The sequence below is a fragment of the Anomaloglossus baeobatrachus genome, chromosome 3, assembly GCF_048569485.1.
Source record: "Anomaloglossus baeobatrachus isolate aAnoBae1 chromosome 3, aAnoBae1.hap1, whole genome shotgun sequence".
Classification (NCBI taxonomy): domain Eukaryota; kingdom Metazoa; phylum Chordata; class Amphibia; order Anura; family Aromobatidae; genus Anomaloglossus; species Anomaloglossus baeobatrachus.
In genome coordinates this window covers 90239445-90262474 of record NC_134355.1, presented here as the reverse complement: position 1 = coordinate 90262474, position 23030 = coordinate 90239445, and the positions used below count along the sequence as shown (strand labels likewise).

The 23030-nt window shown below is 44.8% G+C and overlaps 1 protein-coding gene across 2 annotated transcripts in view; it reads right to left on the bottom strand.

Moving 5' to 3' along the window:
• PAK5 (p21 (RAC1) activated kinase 5) overlaps positions 1 to 23030 on the bottom strand; it is a 250461-nt gene that overhangs the window by 5114 nt on the left and 222317 nt on the right. For both annotated transcript variants that reach the window (XM_075339298.1, XM_075339299.1), the window contains 5 exons: positions 21506 to 21997; positions 15193 to 15326; positions 7782 to 7908; positions 7498 to 7623; positions 4122 to 4256 (listed from right to left, as the gene is read on the bottom strand). In XM_075339298.1, the coding sequence (XP_075195413.1) occupies positions 4122 to 4256; positions 7498 to 7623; positions 7782 to 7908; positions 15193 to 15326; positions 21506 to 21997 (1014 nt within the window). The remainder of the gene's footprint in view (positions 1 to 4121; positions 4257 to 7497; positions 7624 to 7781; positions 7909 to 15192; positions 15327 to 21505; positions 21998 to 23030) is intronic.

The following is a 23030-nucleotide window of genomic DNA, read 5'->3' as shown; positions in this document are numbered from 1 at the left end:
CATCGCAGTGTGTGACACCCCGTGAACGATGAACAGATCTTACCTGCGTCCCGCGGCTCCCGCCGGCAATGCAGAAGGAAGGAGGTGGGCGGGATGTTTACGTCCCGCTCATCTCCGCCCCTCTGCTTCTATTGGCCGGCTACCGCGTGACGTTGCTGTGACGCCGAACGTCCCTCCCACTCCAGGAAGTGGACATTCACCGTCCACATCGAGGTCGTATGGAAGGGTAAGTATGTGTGACGGGAAATAATCGTTTGTGCGACACGATCAACAAATTGAACATGCCGCACATACGATGGGGGCGGGTACGATCGCATACGATATCCTATGCGAAATTGTACCGTGTAAAGCAGGCTTAAGACTCAGCAGTGATAGTGCATCCATGATGTGTAAGCTACCCATGTCATAGGCACTAATTCAATCCCACACCATCAGAGATGAAGGCTTTTGAACTATGCACTGATAAGCTGTATTGTCCCTCTTCTCTTGAGTCCGCAAGACACATCATAAGTAGTTTCCCGAAGGAATTTCACCTACATATTCCACTGATCAGTTTTCCATTTTGTTTCAGTCCATTTTAAATTAGCTTTAGCTCAGAGAAGTTACGGCAGCATTTCTGGATTTTGTTTCATCTTCTTTCCGTGATAAGAGCTTTAAGGCCGGTGTCACACTTGTGAGTGCCTCGCGTGTATCTCGCGCAAGTCTCGCGTTGTATCACCTGGCACAGACTCACAATCTCCTCACAGGAGCGTCTTAGATGCATAGAGATAGATACATGCAACCAACCCACTCCTGTCCGGAGAGTGTGAGTCCGTGCCGGATGATGCAACGCGAGATTCGTGAGAGATACACGCGAGGCACTTGCAAGTGTGACACCGGCCTAACATGCATTTGTCGAAGTGATCAAGTTCATAGACAATGATTTCTGGATGTATTCCTGAGCTCTTGCATTGATTTGCACATCTGAATCATGCTTGTTGTTAATGCAGTGCCATCTGAGAGCCCAAAGGGAATCCAGTATTATATAGTCTAGTAGTAAGGGATTCACTGGCCTTGTCCCTTGTGCACATGGATTTTGCCAGAATCTCCTAAACTTTTGATGATATTTTGTACTGTTGATGGTGGAATATTCAAAATCTTTGCAATTTTCATTGAGAAACATTTGTCTGAAATTGTTCCACAATTGTTAGATGCGGTTGTTCACAGATGGGTAAACCTCTGACCATCTTTGCATATGAAAGACTCTGCCTCTCTAACATGCTCTTTTTATACAAAATATCGTGACTTAGTTGAAAATTGACCATCTTGCTATGTTTCATTTATACCACTTACGTTTTTAGTCTTTTATTAACCAATCACAATTTTTGAGTTACAGTGCCTACAAGTAGTATTCAACCCCCTGCAGATTTAGCAGGTTTGATAAGATGCAAATAAGTTAGAGCCTGCAAACTTCATACAAGAGCAGGATTTATTAACAGATGCATAAATCTTAGAAACCAACAAGTTATGTTGCTCAGTTAAATTTTAAAAAATTTTCAACATAAAAGTGTGGGTCAATTATTATTCAACCCCTAGGTTTAATTTTGTGGAATAACCCTTGTTTGCAATTACAGATAATAATCGTCTTTTATAAGACCTGATCAGGCCGGCACAGGTCTCTGGAGTTATCTTGGCCCACTCCTCCATGCAGATCTTCTCCAAGTTATCTAGGTTCTTTGGGTGTCTCATGTGGACTTTAATCTTGAGCTCCTTCCACAAGTTTTCAATTGGGTTAAGGTCAGGAGACTGACTAGGCCATTGCAACACCTTGATTTTTTCCCTCTTGAACCAGGCCTTGTTTTTCTTGGCTGTGTGCTTTGGGTCGTTGGGTCGTCATTTCATCTTCCAACAAGACATCTTAAGATCCTTGATGGAGGAGCGGAGGTTCTTGGCCAAAATCTCCAGGTAGGCCGTGTTATCCATCTTCCCATGGATGCGGACCAGATGGCCAGGCCCCTTGGCTGAGAAACAGCCCCAGAGCATGATGCTGCCACCACCATGCTTGACTGTAGGGATGGTATTCTTGGGGTCGTATGCAGTGCCATCCAGTCTCCAAACGTCACGTGTGTGGTTGGCACCAAAGATCTCGATCTTGGTCTCATCAGACCAGAGAACCTTGAACTAGTCTGTCTCAGAGTCCTCCAAGTGATCATGAGCAAACTGTAGACGAGCCTTGACATGACGCTTTGAAAGTAAAGGTACCTTACGGGCTCGTCTGGAACGGAGACCATTGCGGTGGAGTACGTTACTTATGGTATTGACTGAAACCAATGTCCCCACTGCCATGAGATCTTCCCGGAGCTCCTTCCTTGTTGTCCTTGGGTTAGCCTTGACTCTTCGGACAAGTCTGGCCTCGGCACGGGTGGAAACTTTCAAAGGCTGTCCAGGCCGTGGAAGGCTAACAGTAGTTCCATAAGCCTTCCACTTCCGGATGATGCTCCCAACAGTGGAGACAGGTAGGCCCAACTCCTTGGAAAGGGTTTTGTACCCCTTGCCAGCCTTGTGACCCTCCACGATCTTGTCTCTGATGGCCTTGGAATGCTCCTTTGTCTTTCCCATGTTGACCAAGTATGAGTGCTGTTCACAAGTTTGGGGAGGGTCTTAATTAGTCAAAAAAGGCTGGAAAAAGAGATAATTAATCCAAACATGTGAAGCTCATTGTTCTTTGTGCCTGAAATACTTCTTAATACTTTAGGGGAACCAAACAGAATTCTTGTGGTTTGAGGGGTTGAATAATAAATGACCCTCTGAATAAACTTTTCACAATTTAAAAATAAAAAAATAAAAAAAGAAATAACATTCTTTTTTGCTGCAGTGCATTTCACACTTCCAGGCTAATCTACAGTCCAAATGTCACAATGCCAAGTTAATTCCGAATGTGTAAACCTGCTAAATCTGCAGGGGGTTGAATACTACTTGTAGGCACTGTATGTAGCGGCCATCAATTTCTAAAATGTCTCACTTTCTCCTTCTGTTCTGTGTTCTAAGCTCTGTCTTGAACACAATATGGCTATTAGATATTTCCAAAATCATTGCATTCTTGTTTTCTTTACATTTTACACAGTGTACCATCTTTTTGGAATTGGGGTCATATATAAATAGTCAATATTTATGTTATCAAATGTAGTTTTTCAATTATTTAGTTCCCAATGATAGATGATTGTACATTTAACAAATATAGAACACAAAGATGTGTTTAATTTTAACTTTACTGAGGTTTTTTCCAGGACTCTAATTTCACACACTACTCCGATCTCCTGTCGTGGATCAGCTATATATTTAGGGGTACTTTGCATGCTGCGACATCGCTACTGCGATATCGTCAGGGTCAAATCGAAAGTGACGCACATCCGGCGCCGGTAACGACGTCGCAACGTGTAAAGCCTAGATGCGCCAATAAACGATCGCAAAAGCGTTGAAAACCGGTGATCTGTGTAGTGTCGGTCATTTTCATAATGTCGCACCAATAGGAGGTACGATGTTGTTCCTCGTTCCTGCGGCAGCACACATCGCTGTGTGTGAAGCCGCAGGAGTGAGGAACATCTCCTACCTGCCTCCACCGGCTATGCGGAAGGAAGGAGATGGGCGGGATGTTTACGTCCCGCTCATCTCCGTCCCTCCGCTTCTATTGGCCGCCTGCCGTGTGACGTCGCTGTGACGCCGCACGACCCGCCCCCTTAGGAAGGAAATGGGTCACCGGCCAGAGCGACATCGCAGGGCAGATAAGTGCGTGTGAAGCTGCCGTAGCGATAATGTTCGCTACGGCAGCAATCACAAGATATCGCATGTGCAATGGGGGCGGGGACTATCGCGCTCGGCATCGCTAGCCGATGCTAGCGATGTCGCAACGTGCAAAGCACCCCTAAGAATCAAGCCCTTTGTATCACTTTATCTTAAAGGTTTATTTAATTCTCAGATATTCACAGCTGTAGATGGCAAAACCCCTTTAACAGAACTGTGATCTATATTACTATGGAATAGAAAATCTGGTTCAAATATTAGTATTCTTGCCTACCTTGTCTCAGTTTGGTTTCATCAACACATCTGGCAAAAGGTATGTAGGCAGAGCTTAAAGTGATTACCTGATGAACATCTTTTACTCTTGGTGGCAAATTATCTCGTATCCGGCGCATTGCCTGCAATGGCGGTTCATTGAAGTAAGGAGGTTCTCCGTCAATCATTTCTATCACCATGATTCCAAGTGACCAGATATCCACCTGGAATGAAAAGGTATAAGAAAATATTTACAAAAATGAAAATGGGTGTACTCACTTTTGTGATACACTGTATCTAAAATAAAAAAAAAATGAATCAACTTTGCCAACAGCCTTAAAGGGAATCTGTCACTAGGTTTTTGCTAAGCAATCTGAGAGCAACATAATATAGGGCAAGAAAGCCGGATTCCAGGGATGTATCACTTACTGGACTGCTTGGTGCATTTTCTTTTCTTTTTGTAATAGATGTAGCAGTGGTCTGAATGCCGAGCCCTGTGTAACCCTGCCCACACCCCTGATTGACAGCTTCCTCTGTACATTGTCAGCAAGCTGACAATCTGTGGTGGGGGCGGATTTGCACAGATTAGTCTGACTGCTGTGCATGTGAGACCTAGTCCTGCAGTGCATGTGAGACCTAGTCCTGCAGTGCATGTGAGACCTAGTCCTGCTGTGCATGTGAGACCTAGTCCTGCTGTGCATGTGAGACCTAGTCCTGCAGTGCATGTGAGACCTAGTCCTGCTGTGCATGTGAGACCTAGTCCTGCTGTGCATGTGAGACCTAGCCCTGCTGTGCATGTGAGACCGAGTCCTGCTGTGCATGTGAGACCTAGTCCTGCTGTGCATGTGAGACCTAGTCATGCTGTGCATGTGAGACAGAGTCCTGCTGTGCATGTGAGACCGAGTCCTGCTGTGCATGTGAGACCTAGTCCTGCTGTGCATGTGAGACCTAGTCCTGCTGTGCATGTGAGACCTAGTCCTGCTGTGCATGTGAGACCTAGTCCTGCTGTGAAAATCTCCTGCTGAAAACACTGATTCTACAGAAAGTTCAGCATCAGCTTAGTAATTGACATATCCCTGGAATCAGGTTCTCTTGCCTTAAATCATAATGCTCTTGGATTAAACAGCAAAAACATACTGACAGATTCCCTTTAAAGTGGTCGTGACAGCTTATGTCCCAAATGATAGGATAAGCTATTGATCCATGGAGGTTCGACTGACTCCGACAACTGGAATCTGTCTGAAAAGATTGGTAGTCAAGAATTGTATCTCTGCTCCGTTTATTGTTTGTGAGACTGCTGGAAATTGGCAAGCGCAGTACTTGACTATCTCATACAAAATGAACACAGTGGAAATGTGCATGCTTCATCTAACATCTATTCAGCTGAGCCCCTGCAAGGCCCTGTTCTCTTGATTTATAAAAGTCCCAGGACATTATAGGTTGTCCCCTGTCCTGCATATAGGAGATAACATATAATTGGTTTAACCAAAGTTGTCCATTTTCCACAGTGGCCTGACCTATGAGTCTTCATGATAAATTACACTCTTTTTAGGTATTTTGCTTCCTGGTAACTCACCAAATGTATACCGTGTGCAGAATTATTAGGCAAGTTGTATTTTAGAAGATTGTTTTTATTATAGATCAATAACTATGTTCTCAATCAACCCAAAAGATTCATAAATATCAAATCTTAATATTTTTGGAAGTTGGAGTGGTTTTTTTTTTAGAATTGGCTATCTTAGGAGGACATCTGTTTGTGCAGGTAACTATTACTGTGCAGAATTATTAGGCAACTTAATAAAAAACAAATATGTTCCCATCTCACTTGTTTATTTTCACCAGGTAAACCAATATAACTGCACAAAATTTAGAAATACACATTTCTGACATGCAAAAACAAAACCCAAAAAAATTAGTGACCAATACAGCCACCTTTCTTTATGATCACACTCAACAGCCTACCATCCATAGATTCTGTCAGTTGTTTGATCTGTTTATGATCAACATTGTGTGCAGCAGCCACCACAGCCTCCCAGACACTGTTCCGAGATGTGTACTGTTTTTCCTTCCTGTAGATCTCACATTTATGAGGGACCACAGGTTCTCTATGGGGTTCAGATCAGGTGAACAAGAGGGCCATGTCATTATTTTTTTATCTTTTAGACCTTTACTGGCCAGCCACGCTGTGGAGTAGTTGGATGCATGTGATGGAGCATTGTCCTGCATGAAAATCATGTTTTTCTTGAACGATACCAACTTCTTCCTGTACCACTGCTTGAAGAAATTGTGTTCCAGAAACTGGCAGTAGGTCTGGGAGTTGAGCTTCACTCCTTCTCAACCCGAAATGGTCCCATCTTTGATGATACCAGCCCATACCAGTACCCCACCTCCACCTTGCTGGAGTCTGAGTCGGAGTGGAGCTCTCTGCCCTTTACTGATCCAGCCTCTGGCCCATCCATCTGGCCCATCAAGAGTCACCCTCATTTCATCAGTCCATAAAACCTTTGAAAAACCAGTCTTAAGATATTTCTTGGCCCAGTCTTGACATTTTATCTTATGTTTCTTGTTCAAAGGCAGTTGTTTTTCAGCCTTCCTTAGCTTGGCCATGTCCCTGAGTATGGCACACCTTGTGCTTTTTGATACTCCAGTAACATTGCAGCTTTGAAATATGGCCAAACTGGTGGCAAATGGCATCTTGGCAGCTTCACGCTTGATTTTACGCAATTCATGGGCAGTTATTTTGCGCCTTTTTTACCCAACACGCTTCTTGCGACCCTGTTGGCTATTTACCATGAAATGCTTGATTGTTCGGTGATCACGCTTCAAAAGTTTGGCAATTTCAAGACTGCTGCATCCCTCTGCAAGACATCTCACAATTTTGGACTTTTCAGAGCCCGTCAAATCTCTCTTCTGACCCATTTTGACAAAGAAAAGGAAGTTGCCTAAAAATTAAGCCCACCTTATATAGGGTATTGATGTCATTACACCACACCCCTCGTCATTACAGAGATGCACATCACCTGATTTACTTAATTGGAGGTTGGCTCTCAGGCCTACACAGCTTGGAGTAGGACAACATGTATAAAAAGTATCATGTGATCAAAATACTCATTTGCCTAATAATTCTGCACACAGTGTATATAAGCAAAAACTAGAAGATTAATAAAATATGACTTCAGAGTCAGACTACACAGGGTTTGTAGTCTGTTACCATGGAAACACATAAAGAGACAAAATGTTAGAAAATGATAACTTTAAACTTTTCACTAAGTTGTTTCATTTACCATTTCCAATGCTATAGGCAAAAAAAATAACAAAGAATTTCTCCTAGGAAGACACTACCGTAGAAGCAGGAAGAGGCTAAACACTAATCCTAAAAAAATGCTAATTCTTCTCAGAATACATGCTTCTTCTTTTTAATGTTTCCTTTATTTTTACGCATTATTCAGCATTTGGAAACCTAACCTCTGTTCCATATGGGAGTCGCGATATAACCTCGGGGGCCATCCAGTATGGAGTTCCGACAAGAGACTTCCGTTTGGGGACCTCTTTGGAGACTTGTGCACAGAATCCAAAATCAGAAAGCTTTATCTGCACATACAGAACAAGAAAACATTGCTACAGTAGGAGGAGTTAGGATTCTGCCGTGTGATACGTATTGTTTTCAATTTTTCAGATTCGCCGCATGAAATTGCCATTATAATTGGCAAGTTAATGGCACAATTGTTAGCATAGCAAAGCTCACTTACTCTGCCATCGCTGGTCAGCAGGATCGAGTCGCTTTTTATATCCCTGTGAATGACTCCCTGATTATGCAGGTAGGACAATGCTTTCAAAACAGAGAAACACACTGTGGCTATTTGTTCCTCATTCATCCTGGAAAATAACAAGTCATTGTATATAAGCAGCTACATTTTACAGACATAAATGGTAACAACCAATATAAGTATAAAAAAAGGTGCGATTAAAAAGTAAAAGTCGCACTTAAAGGGTTCAATAAATTTCTCCAGAAGATACATTTTACTGAATCATCCGTCCAGCAGGGGCAGTAGTGAGCAGCGTCAGACTGGCCCAGCGGAGCACCGGAGAATCCTCTGCTGGGCCCCTAGGGCCCCTGTCCCCAGTGGGCCCCCATGCTTTATACCGCGGGCTTGTTACCGAGGGCTGGACAGGGGTGTTTAGCAGGCAGACTGGGCCTCCCCATTCTCTGATGGGCCCCCAGCCTTTCAATCATAAACTGCAGTGATCGCACAGAATAATCTGTGCAATCTCTGCAGTTTCCGTGGTTGTAGCAGGACCTGTGGTGACATCACAGTCATGTGACTCACCACAGGTCCTGGCAGTGCAGCAGTCCTCAGGCTGTACAAAATGAGGTGCATGTAGGAGCTACAGACTGCGCCTCTTATATGCAAATGTACGCGCGTCTTTTAGGCGCACGTACATTTGAGGCAGAGGAGTTTCTCAGCACCGCTCCGACATCTGTCATCACCGGTGCCGCACAGAATAAGAGGACGCGCAGGCACCAGGTAGGCGCTTCTGCCTCCCCCTTGCTGTGAGCCTCCCCCATGCAGTGAGCCTCCCCCTGCAGTGAGCCTCCCCCTGCAGTGAGCCTCCTGCCTCCCTCTGCTGTGAGCCTCCCCTTACTGTGAGCCTTCTACCTCCCCCTGCTGTGAGCCTACCCCTTACTGTGAGCCTCCCCCTGCAGTGAGCCTCCTCCTGCTGTGAGCCTCCCCCTGCTGTGAGCCTCCCCCTGCTGTGAGCCTACCCCTTACTGTGAGCCTCCCCCTGCAGTGAGCCTCCTCCTGCTGTGAGCCTCCCCCTGCAGTGAGCCTCCCCCTGCAGTGAGCCTCCCTCTGCTGTGAGCCTCCTGCCTCCCCTTGCTGTGAGCCTCCCCTTGCTGTGAGTTTCCTGCCTCCCCCTGCTGTGAGCCTCCCCTTGCTGTGAGCCTCCCCTTGCTGTGAGCTCCCCTTGCTGTGAGACTCCCCCTTGCTGTGAGCCTCCCCCTGCAGTGAACCTTCTCCTGCTGTGAATCTCCCCCTATAGTGAGCCTCCTCCTGCTGTGAGCCTCCCCCTGCAGTGAGCCTCCTGCCTCCCCCTGCTTTGAGCCTCCCCCTTGCTGTGAGCCTCCTCTTGCTGTGAGCCTCTCCCTGCTGTGAGCCTGCTTCCTCCCCTTGCTGTGAGCCTCCTGCCTTCTGCTGCTGTGAACCTCCTGCCTCCCGCTGCTGTAAGCCTCCTGCCTCCCGCTGCTGTGAGCCTCCTGCCGCTGTGGACGCCCCTAGTACTGTGAGCCACCAACACAGTGCTGTGCCACCAATGGTGTAGAAATTGGGGAAAAGTGAGGAATGTGTTCTGGGAGTGATCGGCTATCGGTGACTGTGTTATTTTCTGTAGAGTTGCGTCATGGCAGGAAGAAATGATGGCGGTCAGTGCTGGATGAAGAGGAAAAGCGAAGATGAATGACCTCAGCTAGAGACGTCACTGGTAAGTCAGTGTATTACATGTACACACACACACACACTATACACTACATACAGAACTCCTGTGTAAAATGTCACTAATTAATGTCACTGGTGATCACTGTATACAGAGCTCTGGTGTATAATGGCACTGATGGTAATATTAATGTTATTAGTATTGTGGTTTTTATTCATGATCATTATTGTAGTATTATTTGGGCACTGTGTGGTGGTAATATATGGTCTGGCCACAGTGTGGTGGTATTTCTCTTTTGTATGTGGTATTATTTGGTCATTTATGTGGTCTGGCCATAGTGTTGAGGTATTTCTCCCTTGTATGTGGTAATATTCGGTCACTATGTGCTCTGATTATGGTGTGGCGGTATTTCTCTCTTGTATGTGGTTGTATTTGGTTGCTATGTGGTGGTAATATGTTATCTAGTCACGGTGTGGCGGTATTTCTCCCTTGTATGTGGTATTATTGGTCTTGGTATAGTGGATTGTGTTGTATCTGGAGGACATTTTTTCTCTCTATTAATAAAGGGAAGATTATTTCCAGTAAAGATTAAATACTTGAATGTTTAACCCCTCCCTGTCCTGTGACTATTACACTGTAGCAAATATGCTAAGTAATCGCCTATTCTAAGGCCATGTGCCCATGTTGAGTATTTGGTCAGTATTTTACCTCAGTATTTGTAGCCAAAACCAGGAGGGGTAAAATCAGAGGAAAAGTCTAATAGAAACACCTCTGTATTTTTAACTCACTCCTAGTCTTGGCTTAGAAATACTGATGTAACAAACTAACCAAATACTGAACGTGGCCTAAGAATAAGTGAAAACTTATTCATCTGTGGGGACCGATTGCTGCGACCTGCACCAATCATGCAACTTTTATCCCCTTGAAAGTGGAGCTGATGTCCAACTCGACTACTGATCCATTCATTCAATAAGTGATCACCTACCTAACCTGTGGATCAGTGATAACTTGTCACCAAGACCCCCTTACTGCAAAACTACTGTAATTGTACATCAGTAATTGTGTGTGCACAGGAGATGTGCAGGAGCCACCTGTGCTTCACAGTCAGCGCTCCACTATAACGGGGATAACGGCTAACAGATATCTACATATCACTGTAGGGAGGGCCCCTGGAGTCAATTCCTCTTGTAGGCCCCAGACACCCCAGTGCGACGCTAGTAGTGAGCATGTTATAAACTGCACTGCTATTTTCTGCCTTAGGCCCTGTGCGCACACTGCTTTTTTTGCAGCGTTTTTTGCTGCAGAAAATGGGCGTTTTTTATTCATAACCTTTCTGCAGTCCTTCCCCAGCAAAATCTATGGGAAATCCAAAATGCTGTGCGCACACTGCGTTTTTTTTCCCACAGGTTTTGTTGCAGATTTTTTGCAGATTTTCTGCAGCAAAAAAGTAGTAGCATGTCACTTCTCTCCGCTGGTACCTGCGTTTTTGCCATAGATAATGGTTAAAAACCGCAGGGACCAACCCGCGGAAAAACCGCAGCAAAACCACACCAAAACCGCAACAAACCGCGGTAAAACCGCATGCGCTTTTTGCATGCGTTTTGACACATTTTTTTGCCGCGGGTGTGGAATTCTGCCAGAGGGTACTGATTTTTCTTAAAAAAATAAAATTTCCTAGTGCACACAGGGCCTAAATCTCCCTTTCCCATACAGATTTGGTGCAGAAATTTTCTGCGTGAAATCCGCTCTTTCTGGCACAAAGACGCACCAAAAAACACAGGCGTTTTTAGTGCATTTTTTGGTGTTTTTTTTGCCATGCACTTTTTTTTAATTAAGTCAATGGGTGGAAAGGCTAAAAATCACATGAAAAACGCACCAACGATTGACGTACTGCAGATTTGTGCAACAAAATCTGCACTAATTCTGAAAGGGCACAACACTTCCGAAATCTCATAGACTTTTCTGGCTTCAGGATAGGCATGCAGATTTTGGTGTAGATTTGTAAAAAAAAACGCATCAAAAACTGCATAAAAAATACACCATGTGCACATAGCCTAAATTATCAGTTGCTCAAACTTCGTATTTTTTCTTTTACCATGCACTGAGGCAGAGGAAAGCATTGTTTAATCCCCTTTAACGTTTTCACCTTCAGGCCTTTACCATCTTGATTTTTATTAACTTGGGAGTGAGAACAGCCATTCATCAATGTCGTGGGAGAATGTAACATCATTTGCATTTTGTTCCTGACTTTCGCTGTGAGTAATGCTTAGGTTAGTGGAGCCTCTGAAATGTTCGCCTTGTGGCTGCCCTTTGTGGCCTTGCATGGGATTTTATCTTACTTTGTCCCAAGTGAGAAATACTTTTGCAAACTTAAATGGAAAGAGTTATCAGAAAATGACCTATTGTTCAAATCAGGCTTTTTTTTTCTAACATACAGTACATTATGTATTTATATAAATATATATACATTGACAAGCAAAAGGGTAACAATGTATTGAACGTTTGATTTTCAGGCTCCATAGCTCACCATCCACTACAGCTTTGAGTGTGAATAAGTAAATAAGGTGGATGCCATCCAGAGCTGGCCACAGCCACTCTCAAAGAAATAAAGATGGATTTACAAAATACTAACAAAATAATAATTCAAATTTAGATTTTTAGGAGCAAAACAGTAAGAATGCAATGATGTGACAAGACTATGGATAGCTGATCATATGCTAAATAGTTGCCAGTCAAATTTATGTATGAGATAGCCAAGATGATTGTCTATAAAATGAAGGTAATCTCACGCTCAAAGCTGTAGTGGATGGTGAGATATGGAGCCTGAAAGTCAAATATTCAAAACATTATGACCTTTTGGTCGTCAGTATATATATGCATATATTGGAAGATGGTCGTCAGACAATTCATGGAGGGGAGATATGTTGTGCGATGGATGTAGTAGGACTCTTGGTCAAGTAAACCAGAGGGCATCAGTATATTCTAGTGGTCATGGATTATGCTACATGGTACCCAGAGGCAGTATCATTGCGAAATTCCACTCTTAAGAGTATAGCTAAAGAACTGGTCTAGATCTTTTCCCGAACTGGACTGCCAAAAGAGATCCCGAGGGAACTAGGCAAAGCCCTGCAGATAACACAGCTCAGGACCTCGGTATACCACCTGAAGACGGACAGACTTGTGGAACGATTTAATAAAATGTTGAAGGTCATGCTAAAGAAGGTTGTGGAGAAAGATGACTGAGACTGGAACTGTCAACCACTGTCCCTTTTATTCTCCATCAGAGACGTCCCACAGGTCTCTTTGGGGTTTTCCCCATTTGAGTTGTGTTATGGCTGACACCCTTGTGAACTCCTGGATATAGCGAAACAAACCTGGGAAGTAGAGGCTACATGCTACATATGGCTAAGAACACACAACCGGCTTTTCTTCCGTTTGCCGGATCCGGCGCGCTCCCGTAAACTGTGTACAGTACACTGGCTGCGCGACAAGCTCCGGTCACGTACTTCATGTGACCGGAGCATGTGACCAAGAAGTTGCAGCGCAGCCACTGTACTGTATAGACTGTACGGGAGCGCGCCGGATCCGACAAATGGCAAAAAAGCCGGATGTGTGTTCGTAGCCTAGTTAAGCATATGGCCCAAATGTAATAAAGAATTGCTGAAGTGATGCCAATTGTGAGAGAGCACCTTATCCAGGCACAAGGTCATCAAGGATGAGAAAGTTCAGCCCAGGAGATTGTGTACTAGTGCTCATACATACGGTAGAAAGCTAATTTCTGGCCAAGTGGCAAGACCCCTTTGAAGTAGTTGACAAGATAAGAGAAGTTCATTATAAAATCCCCCAATTAGGGAGAAGGAAGCCATACCAGGTATACCACATAAATCTACTCAAGCCATGGTGAGATATGAAACCCATGGAAGCCCAGTGTTTGGTGGCTATGTCCAAGGCCGACGTGGAAGCTGTCAAGGTTCCAGAGACACTGCCACCTGCCAAAAAGCAGCAGGGCCGAGAATTGCACCATCAGAACACAGACTTGTTCTTGGAACTGCCAGGTTGTACTTACGTCATAGAATATGAAATTCTCACAGAACCTCATGTGCGAGTGAGTTTGAAGCTATACCGAATTTCCGAGGCCAGCCAAGAGGTAATCTCAAAGGCAGTGAAGCGGACGTTGGTCTAGGAGTGATTGAGTTATTCCAGAGTGTCTGGTCCATTGTCTTGGTGCCTCGTTCAACTAAAGGAAGTTGAACGAGGTTTCTAAGTTTGACACATATTAACATGCCCAGTGTCGAGCTTATTGAGGGGTTGGGGCCAGCCTGTGACATCACCAACATGGACCTCACAAAAGGGTATTGGCGGATTCCCCTTTTCCAAGGATGCCAAGGAGAAGACTGCCTTTTCCATGCCAGATGGATGTTTCTATTATGTCCAGATGCCAATTAGGGTGCAAAGAATGCCAACCACCCTCCAGAGAGCCATGGACCAAATCTTAGCTCTCCACAAGATATATGCAGTGGCCTACCTAGGTAACATAGTCATCAGCCAAGATTGGGGAAGCTATCTGGGCAAGATCCAGGCGATTTTTGATGTCCTAAGGACGGCGGGATATTTTATCAGCCTGAAGAAATGTGATGTTGAGATGGAGGAAACCAAATACTTAGGCTATTAGGCTATGTCATGGGCAGGGGTAAGCTCAAGCCCCAAATGAATAAGCTGGACACCATTCAGAACTAGCCACAACCACTCTCAAAGAAACAAGTTATGGCATTTCAGAGCATCGTGGGCTACTACCGTTGCTTTATTCTGACCTTCGCCATGCTAGTCGCACCCCTGATTGACCTCCCTAAGGGCACAAAGTCGGCTATGGCCAAGTGGTCTCCAGAAGCAGAGATAGCCTTCCAAGAACAGAAGCTAACCCTGTTTAAACAGCTTGTGTTGGTGGCACTAGACTTCAATAAGGAATTTTTGGTAGAGATGGACAAGTCAGAGGTTGGGGTAGGTGCCGCCTTGGTCCAAGAAGTCAACCGCGAAGAACACCCAATAATGTACCTGAGTAAGAAACTGTCTTCCTGTGAGAAGAATTACTCCATTGTGGAGAAGGAGTGTTTAGCCATCAAATGAGCGTTAGACACGTAGATACTATAAGACACTTAGATATATTAGGCAGGAAATTTAGGGTAGAGTCAGATCGAGCCCTGCTGAGATGAATGAGGGAAAAAAGGGAATAATGCCCATGTGATCAGGTGGTTCCTGGCACTTCAGAACTTTAGTTTTCATATAGAGCATTGGCCCGGGAAGCTACATGGCAATGTGGACGCACTGTCAAGGGTCCAATGTTTGATTGCGGAAGGTGCCAAGACTCCTAGCTTTGGGCAGAGTGGGGTTATGTAAGATGTCCATTGAACACGTCATAGAGGGGAGACATATATCACAGAGATGGTTATCATCTGTAATGTAAGCCTGGAAGCTAACTCCAAGAGTAGGCAAACTGTCTCTCTAGTTCCACCCACTGGAGGGAGATACCAGATAAATGAATGTCTGGCCCTTTAATGAACCCAGTTACCTCTGAAAAAATATACTGATAATTGTCTTTCTGATGGTTTATGGGAATTTAGATTACGCACCCCATGTGGGACAGATTGTGCAACTGATATAAGGTAAAATTATACTGCTCCTGTATAATATTGTAGTGATCGGTCTTATACAGCTCAATATATTACGTACCTTGTATGTGTAACAATGTCGGTCAGCGCTCCGCCCTCAAGGAACTCCATCACCACCCACAGCTCATCACCCACCAGGTAACTATTGTACATGTCAACAACATTTTCATGATGGTAATCTCTCATAATTACTACCTGGGAACACAAAAGAAAATCCATATGGAGTAAAATTGCACGGATCCATGCTAGATGCCCTGCATAATGTCTGCCTTCAAGCTGAATTTTTAAATTAGAAAGGTTGTCAAATAGGTAGATTGATGGCGTATTGATAGGACAAGTCATCGATATCAGATTGGTGGGGTCCGATCAGTTGTTTGCAGTGGCTGCATTTACACTGTGTTGAAGGAATTCTAAGAAAATGCAGCTCAGCTCTTATTGAAGTGTGAATTGAGCTCCAATACAGAGAACAGGCAGCACATGGTACATGTAGCTTTGCTGTTTTGGCCCTGTACAATGTAAGCATCCAGCCACCACAAGACCTGTAGACAGCTCACTGGTGGAGGTGCCGGGTGTCGAAGACCCAACAATTTATGATAACTTATCCTAAAGAAAGTCCAAAAGAAACTTAAAGGGGTTGTCCACAGAACCCCTTCTCAATCACTATGTTTCCCCATACAATAACACCTATACTCACCTCCAGAGGAAGCGCTGTTCCAGCAATGTTGGCACGGGCTCTCCCGGGGTTCGCCTCATCACTGTCCCCTCCTTTAGAAAAATCAGACATTCGGTGAAAAGGAGTGAGCCGTCATAGCTCTCACTTCCTCTGAATGTCAATTATGAATGAAGAAGGGGAGAGAGAAGTGTCCGTTGATTGCCACAGAAGTAACATCATGTCATGCAAGCTCTGGGACAGCCAGTGCCAGCACCAATGGAATAGCACCGGCACCAGAGGTGAGTGTAGGTGTTATTATATGGGGGAACATATGATTAAGATTGTGATTGAGAGGGGATTGCCCGACTAGTGGATAAACCAAAACCCTTTAAACGTAATTCAATGACAGGTACAAAACATTCTTTTTCAGAACAGTAAAGCTATTAATGGGGTAGTATAGCGTAAAAGGTCCTTTGTCAAACATTTTAGGTTTTAGGATCCTTGTAGGGTGACAATACAGTGTCCCTGACTCTACAAGAACTTACAGATCCTCAGATGTCTAATTATCTTCTCCTTATTCCTGACCACTATACAACTTCCAGAGTTTACATCCAAGCTCAGTCCAGCATTGTAGATGTTCACATTTACAAATCCTGCAATGTAGAAATAACATCTCTACTCCAAGGTCCTGTTGTATACACCTCTTTGCTATTACTTTTCTGTTCATACTGTTAATTCTATTACAAAAAGATACCTAAGGCTATGTGCACACGGTGCGTTTTTCGCGGCGTTTTTGCGCGTTTTTCGGCTGCGTTTTTGGCCTCAAAACTGCATGACTTTGCTTCCCCGGCAAAGTCTGAGTTTTCATTTTTGCTGTCCGCACACAACTTTTTTTTTAAGCTGCGTCTTTGAGCTTAAAAAAAAACCTGGACATGTCAATTCTTTCCTGCGTTATTCTGCGTTTTCCCCCCATGCAATGCATTGGAAAACTGCAGAAAAACGCAGGGATCAAAAACGCAGCAAAACGCAGTAAAAACGCACCAAATCACAGTAAAAACGCATGCGTTTTTGCCGCGTTTTTTTTGCCGCGGGTGCGTTTTTGTGCGTTTTTAGCGGCCAAAAACGCACAAAAACGCAGCGTCAAAAAAACGCAGTGTGTGAACTTAGCCTAACAAGGAACTAACCTCAGCTAATTCTGGTATTGTTCACACCTACTACTCTGCTTTTCTTTTATTAACCACATCCCTGCTGGATCAAGACCAGAGTTGTCCATCGGACTGGACAGTGCCATCTTAGTGTATAATAAAATTCCTTTTTTGTGCTATGCAGAGGGGATTGGGGACATACATTCAGCATTCTAGAATACTGAAAAAAAAGGCCTTAAAGGGAACCTGTCAGGTGCAATATGGTACCCAGTACCACGAGCAGCTCTGGGTGCATATTGCTAATCCCTGCCTACCCGTACCTGTATACACCAGCATAGATAAAGAGATCTGTAGAAAAAGTATTTCTAAAGATCTTATATCGTATGCTAATGAGCAAGGGCAGTAGCCCCAAGGGCGTTGCTTCCCTTACTAGTTGCCCCCATTAGCAGGTTAGTACGCCCCTGTGGGTGTGTTATCATGCTAATGAATTCGCAGCATCAGAGGATGATCTCACTCACTTCTCCGCTGCCATCGCCGCTTGATGCTGGATTTCGGCTCAGTGCGCATGACCCGGAGTTTGGGTCATGCGCAGTATGAAGCTAGGTGTACGCGTCCTGGCTTCAAACTAAAGTAGTGCGCATGACCGAACCTCCGGGGTCATGCGCACTGAGCCGAAATCCTGCATCAAGCAGTGGAGAGGTGAGTGAGATAATCCTCACACGCTGCACATTCCTTAGCATGATAGCACACGCACAGGGGCCTAGTAACATGCTAATGGATCCGACTAGCAAGGGAAACAACACCCTTGGGGCTACTGCCCTCGCTTATTAGCATACAATAAAAGATCTTTAAAAATGCTTTTTCTAAAGATCTCTATAGCTATGCTAGTGTATACAGGGACGGTTAGGCAGGGATTAGCAATATACACCCAGAACTGCTCGTGGTTCTGGGTACATATTGCACCTGACAGGTTCCCTTTAAAGGTGGTGGCCATACTTTATATTGGTGACAGGTTCCCTTTAAAGGTGGTGGCCATACTTTATATTGGTGACAGGTTCCCTTTAAAGGTGGTGGCCATACTTTATATTGGTGACAGGTTCCCTTTAAAGGTGGTGGCCATACTTTATATTGGTGACAGGTTCCCTTTAAAGGTGGTGGCCATACTTTATATTGGTGACAGATTCCCTTTAAAGTAAACGGACGAAAAATCATCATTTTTTTCTGAAAATAAAAAGGATGATTTTGAATAAACTCATGTGAACTTGGCCCATATATTGTAAATCTTAATATATAAAGGGGCAACACTAATAAATGCCTGGCTACATGTGTTTAAGATACAAAATATTCTTCATCTGACCCTCAAAAAAATGTATTTCAAGAAATGTGTAACACCGTACTTTAAATTACAGTATAAGTGAAATATAAAACTTCCCATCAATAATGTAAAAAAAAAAAAAATAAATAATAACAATGTAGCACTAAATCTCAAAATGAAAGATGAATTGTTGGTTTGGGTTTCTGTTTGGTGTTGAGTCCAATTAAAGGGGTTGTCCATATTTTTTTAAAGAAATGTGTTAGAGATGTGATTTTGTGGCCAAAAAAGGAGACCCTCTAATACTTATATATGAGCAAGTGCCAAAAAATCATGTCCCCAACACAACTGTTAAAATAAAGACAAAGTGGACAACCCCAAGAAGCGCTGTTCACATGGCAGTCATTGTAGTGCCCCCTTAGGCTCTGTGCGCACTATGCCATTTTGCCCGCGGATTTACCCGCGGATTTGCTGCAGAAATTTCTTGAGAAATGTCTGCAATCTTTGTGCAGACATTTCCCAGCAAATCCTATGAGAAAAAAAAATAGCTGTGCGCACTGTGCGGATTTTTCTCAAGAAATTTCCTTGAGAAAATTTTCTCGAGAAACTTTCTTGAGAAAATGAGCATGTCCATTATTTTCCGCAGGTACCTGCGGTATACCCCCGGAATTTCACTCCATTCACTGTAATGTAATCGCGAAATTCCGGGGGTATACCGCAGGTAGCAAATGATGTGCGGTATACCCCCGGTATAGCCGCGATTTACCTGCGGTAATGCTCATCGCTGCCTGCGGTTTTGCAGGAAGCGATGTCATTATGCCAGGAAGAGGAAGCGGAGCAGAGTAAACACAGATGTCACACTCCCTGGACGCCGCACAGAAGCACTTCCGTGTGACCTCCAGGTGCCCGTGCAGTCGGTGTCCCACTCCAGCCCCGCCGCTGCCAGCCCTGCAGTGTCAGTGTCTGCCCGCAGTGTCAGCAGCTTGTCACCCTGCAGTGTCAGTGTGTGCCTGCAGTATCGGCAGCTTGTCACGCTGCAGCGCAGGCAGACACTGACACAGGCAGACACTGACACTGCACTGCAGGGTGTCTGCCCGCAGTGTCAGCAGCCTGTCACGCGGCAGCGCAGGCAGACACTGACACCCTGCAGTGCTGGGAGCCGCGGGGATGACGATTGCTGCTGTCAGGAGGTGAGATCATTACCTGCTGTGACGATCTCCTGCCTCCTGACGTCACCGCTGTCTATGCCCGTCTCGCGAGCGGCCCGAGACTGTCACTAGCGGTGACGTCACGGGCTCTCGCGATACTTCTGACAACGCGGTGGGCATAGAAGTCAGTGACAGCTCTGACGTCAGCAGTACAGGAGATGATCACAGAAGGTAATGATCTCATCTATGCTCCTGATGGCAGCGCTCGTCATCCCCTGCAGTGACCTGAGCTGACCTATTGATGTTAGCTCAGGTCACTGCATTGCTCTCCCAGCCAATGGGGAACATTCTGTTCTTCATTGACTGGGACAGCGACTATGGTATGGATCGCCGTGCCCCCCCCCCCTCCTTATTGGATTACGCCGGACGTGGAATTGATTGTGCTCTTTTCAATAAATTGGTTAAAGAGGGAATGTTTTGGGGAGTGTTTTTTCAAATAAAACTTTTTTTGTTGTCTATTTTTTATTTCTTACTGACTGGGTTGGTGATGTCGGGTATCTGATAGACGCCTGACCTCACCAACCCCAGGGCTTGATGCCAGGTGACATTACACATCTGGCATCAACCCCATATATTACCTCGTTTGCCAACGCACCAGGGCGCGGGATGAGCTGGGGCGAAGCGCGAGGATTGGCACGTCTAATGGATGCGCCACTTCTGGGGCGGCTGCGGCCTGCTATTTTTAGGCTGGGGAGTGTCCAATAACAGTGGACCTCCCTAGTCTAAGAATATCAGACCCCAGCTGTCTGCTTTACCTTGGCTGGTGATCCAATTTGGGGGGGACCCCACGTTTTTTGTTTTAAATTATTTATTTAATGTAAAATAACAGCGTGGGGTGCCCTCTATTTTGGATTACCAGCTAAGGTGAAGCTGCCAGCTGTGGTTTGCAGGCTGCAGCCGTCTGCTTTACCCTAGCTGGCTACAAAAGATGGGGGGACCTCACGTCGTTTTTTTTTTAATTATTTATTTATTTTATGGCTAAATACAAGGCTAAGCACCCTTTAGTGCCACATGAAAGTCACTAAAGGGTGCCAGCTTAGAAAATGCAGAGAGGTGGGACATTATGTAGGTCTTTCTCATCTATCTATCTATGGCCCGTTTCACACGTCAGTGAAAAACACTGACGTTTTTTACTGGCGTGTAAAACACGCACATGTCCCTCCGTGTGCCGTGAATTACGGCACACGTGGGTTGTCTAAGTGCAATCCGGGCTCCGTTCTCCGTGGCCCGTGATTGCACTTAGAAATCAACTCACCTGTGCGCGCTCCCGCTCTCCATGGTGCTGATCACTCCCGCGGTGCAGCATCCGGCCGGCGCTGACCCCCGCAGCAGCTGCTTCCGGGTCGGCTGTGTCGTGCATCATGAATATGCGCGACAGTAATGAGCCAGCTCAGAAGCAGCAGGCTGCACGGGCTGCAGAGAGCGCCGCTGAAGCCGGGTGAGTAAAAATGTTTTTTATTTTAAAAGCACGTTTTTTTCTGGCACGTGTTTCATGGACCACACCACTGCGTGGTCCGTGGGACATCAGTGATGCCAGAAAAAAATGGACATGTCTCCGTGCGGCAATCACTCACACGCGGGTACGCCGCACAGAGACACGTGCAGTGAAAAATCACTCACGTGTGAGCAGACCCATTCATTATAATGGGTCTGCGTATGTCAGTGATTCTGGTACGTTTAAAAAAAAGCACAAACGTACCAGAATCACTGACGTGTGAAACAGGCCTATCTATCTATTCATCTATCCATCTTTCACTCTATCCATTATCTGTCTATCGATTATCTATATTATTTATTGCAAAACCGCAGGGACCAACCTGCGGTAAATCCGCGGTAAATCCACATGCGTTTTTCCCGCGGATTTTTCCGCAGGTGTGGAAATCTTCAGCTCCCAGAAGTTTCTCAAGAAATTTTCTTGAGAAAAATCACTTTTCTAGTGCGCACAGAGCCTTAGCGCGCCACTGTATGTTATTGTTGGAAAGGAATGGAAACTTGTTAGAAACTAGCACACGGGGCGGGGGTACTTTTTTTTATAAAGTATTGTTCATGCGTCATACCTCATTAAAGAGCAGCTCTCTTCTCTGCTGTTTCCTGAGATCCATTTTTTTCACAGCTACTTGCCTTCCTGTGTGCTTTTCTGTTGCGATACAAACAATACCGGTTGAGCCCTCTCCGATTTTAATAAAGTCATCCAGATATTCTCTGGGGTCTCCAGGACTGACCACAAGCTGCAGAGCTGCTCGGAATTGTTCATGGGACACTCGCGATGGCTGCTGATCTGAGGATGAGCCCCAGCTGGGAGGAGGATAAACACTAGAGGATGTACTCGGAGAACTGGGGTAAGACCCTGATGACATGTAGTGGGGGCTCCCATGAAGCGGTGGCTGATGGTAGGGAGATGGCTTATGGTATACTGATGGATACTGGTAACTACTTGAGGGATAGTTGGACTTGTTTTGTGATTGAGGTAGCTTTGTGGGACCTCGAGGATAAGTGTCAGATCCAGTGAGTGGAGGACTCAAGGATACCTGTGCTCGATCATAGTCTGCCTGCAAAGACATAGAAAGAAAATCATTTTTTAATATCAATATTGTCATAAAAATCATACAAAATAACAGAACTTGCCAAAATATGAATGTAAAAAAATACAGGTATTGAAAATCAGAATAAATTGGTCCAATATGCAAACTATATGAGGCTGGTGTAACATACTTACATACTTTTTTTGGTGTTTTTTGTCTGCTATCTTGCTTTATTGCAAGTTGGGGGCGCAGCCCTCCTTATACTGAGGCTGAATAACTAACTGCTTCCCACTTTGCTGTGTATTTAATCTGGGACCCAGCTGACCACTTCTTACCATTCACATTGGAGTTTTTGATAGACACAAGTCAGATATGTATAATGATTTTAACATTAGTTGGTTAGAGACTGTCCCAGATGGGTACACTGTGACGAGGTGGGACAGCTTCTTACCTTTTTGCAAAAATGTATATACTAAGTACCCTGTTATTAAGCACTTGCAATTTATTTATTTATAGTCAGGGTATTTTTCATACAATTTTTCTCCTTGTTTTTTTCCTCTCTCCAGCACTGTCTGGTTTCACTGTCAGGTGCCACCGCTCTGATTCCGCAAGTAGCACTCACGGTGGAGGTGGCCGGAGCTGAACTCCATGTTGGGCAGAATGTGCATCACCCATCTTATTCCTCTGTCACCTCCTTGCATTCCTTGGTTTTCGCGCACAGGATCCAGTGAAATGATTGCCACTTCTCTCTACTGGGTACTATAACCTCTACCCAACAAGTTGACTTGTTTAACACCTTCCCGACATGACATTTTCCATTTCTAAGCTTTCGCTGTTTCCTCCCTTTCCTCCATGAGGCAAAGAGGCTTCACTTTTCCATTTTTCCATCCACACAGATGTATGAGGACTTATTTTTTTGCGGAACAAGTGAACAACAATTACTTTTTGGGCTTTGCTTTTACACTATTATTAGTGATGAGCAAATACTAAATATCGGAGTTCGGATCATTCTTACCGAATACCTACTACTATTCCAGTATTTGTCACAAATAATTAACCT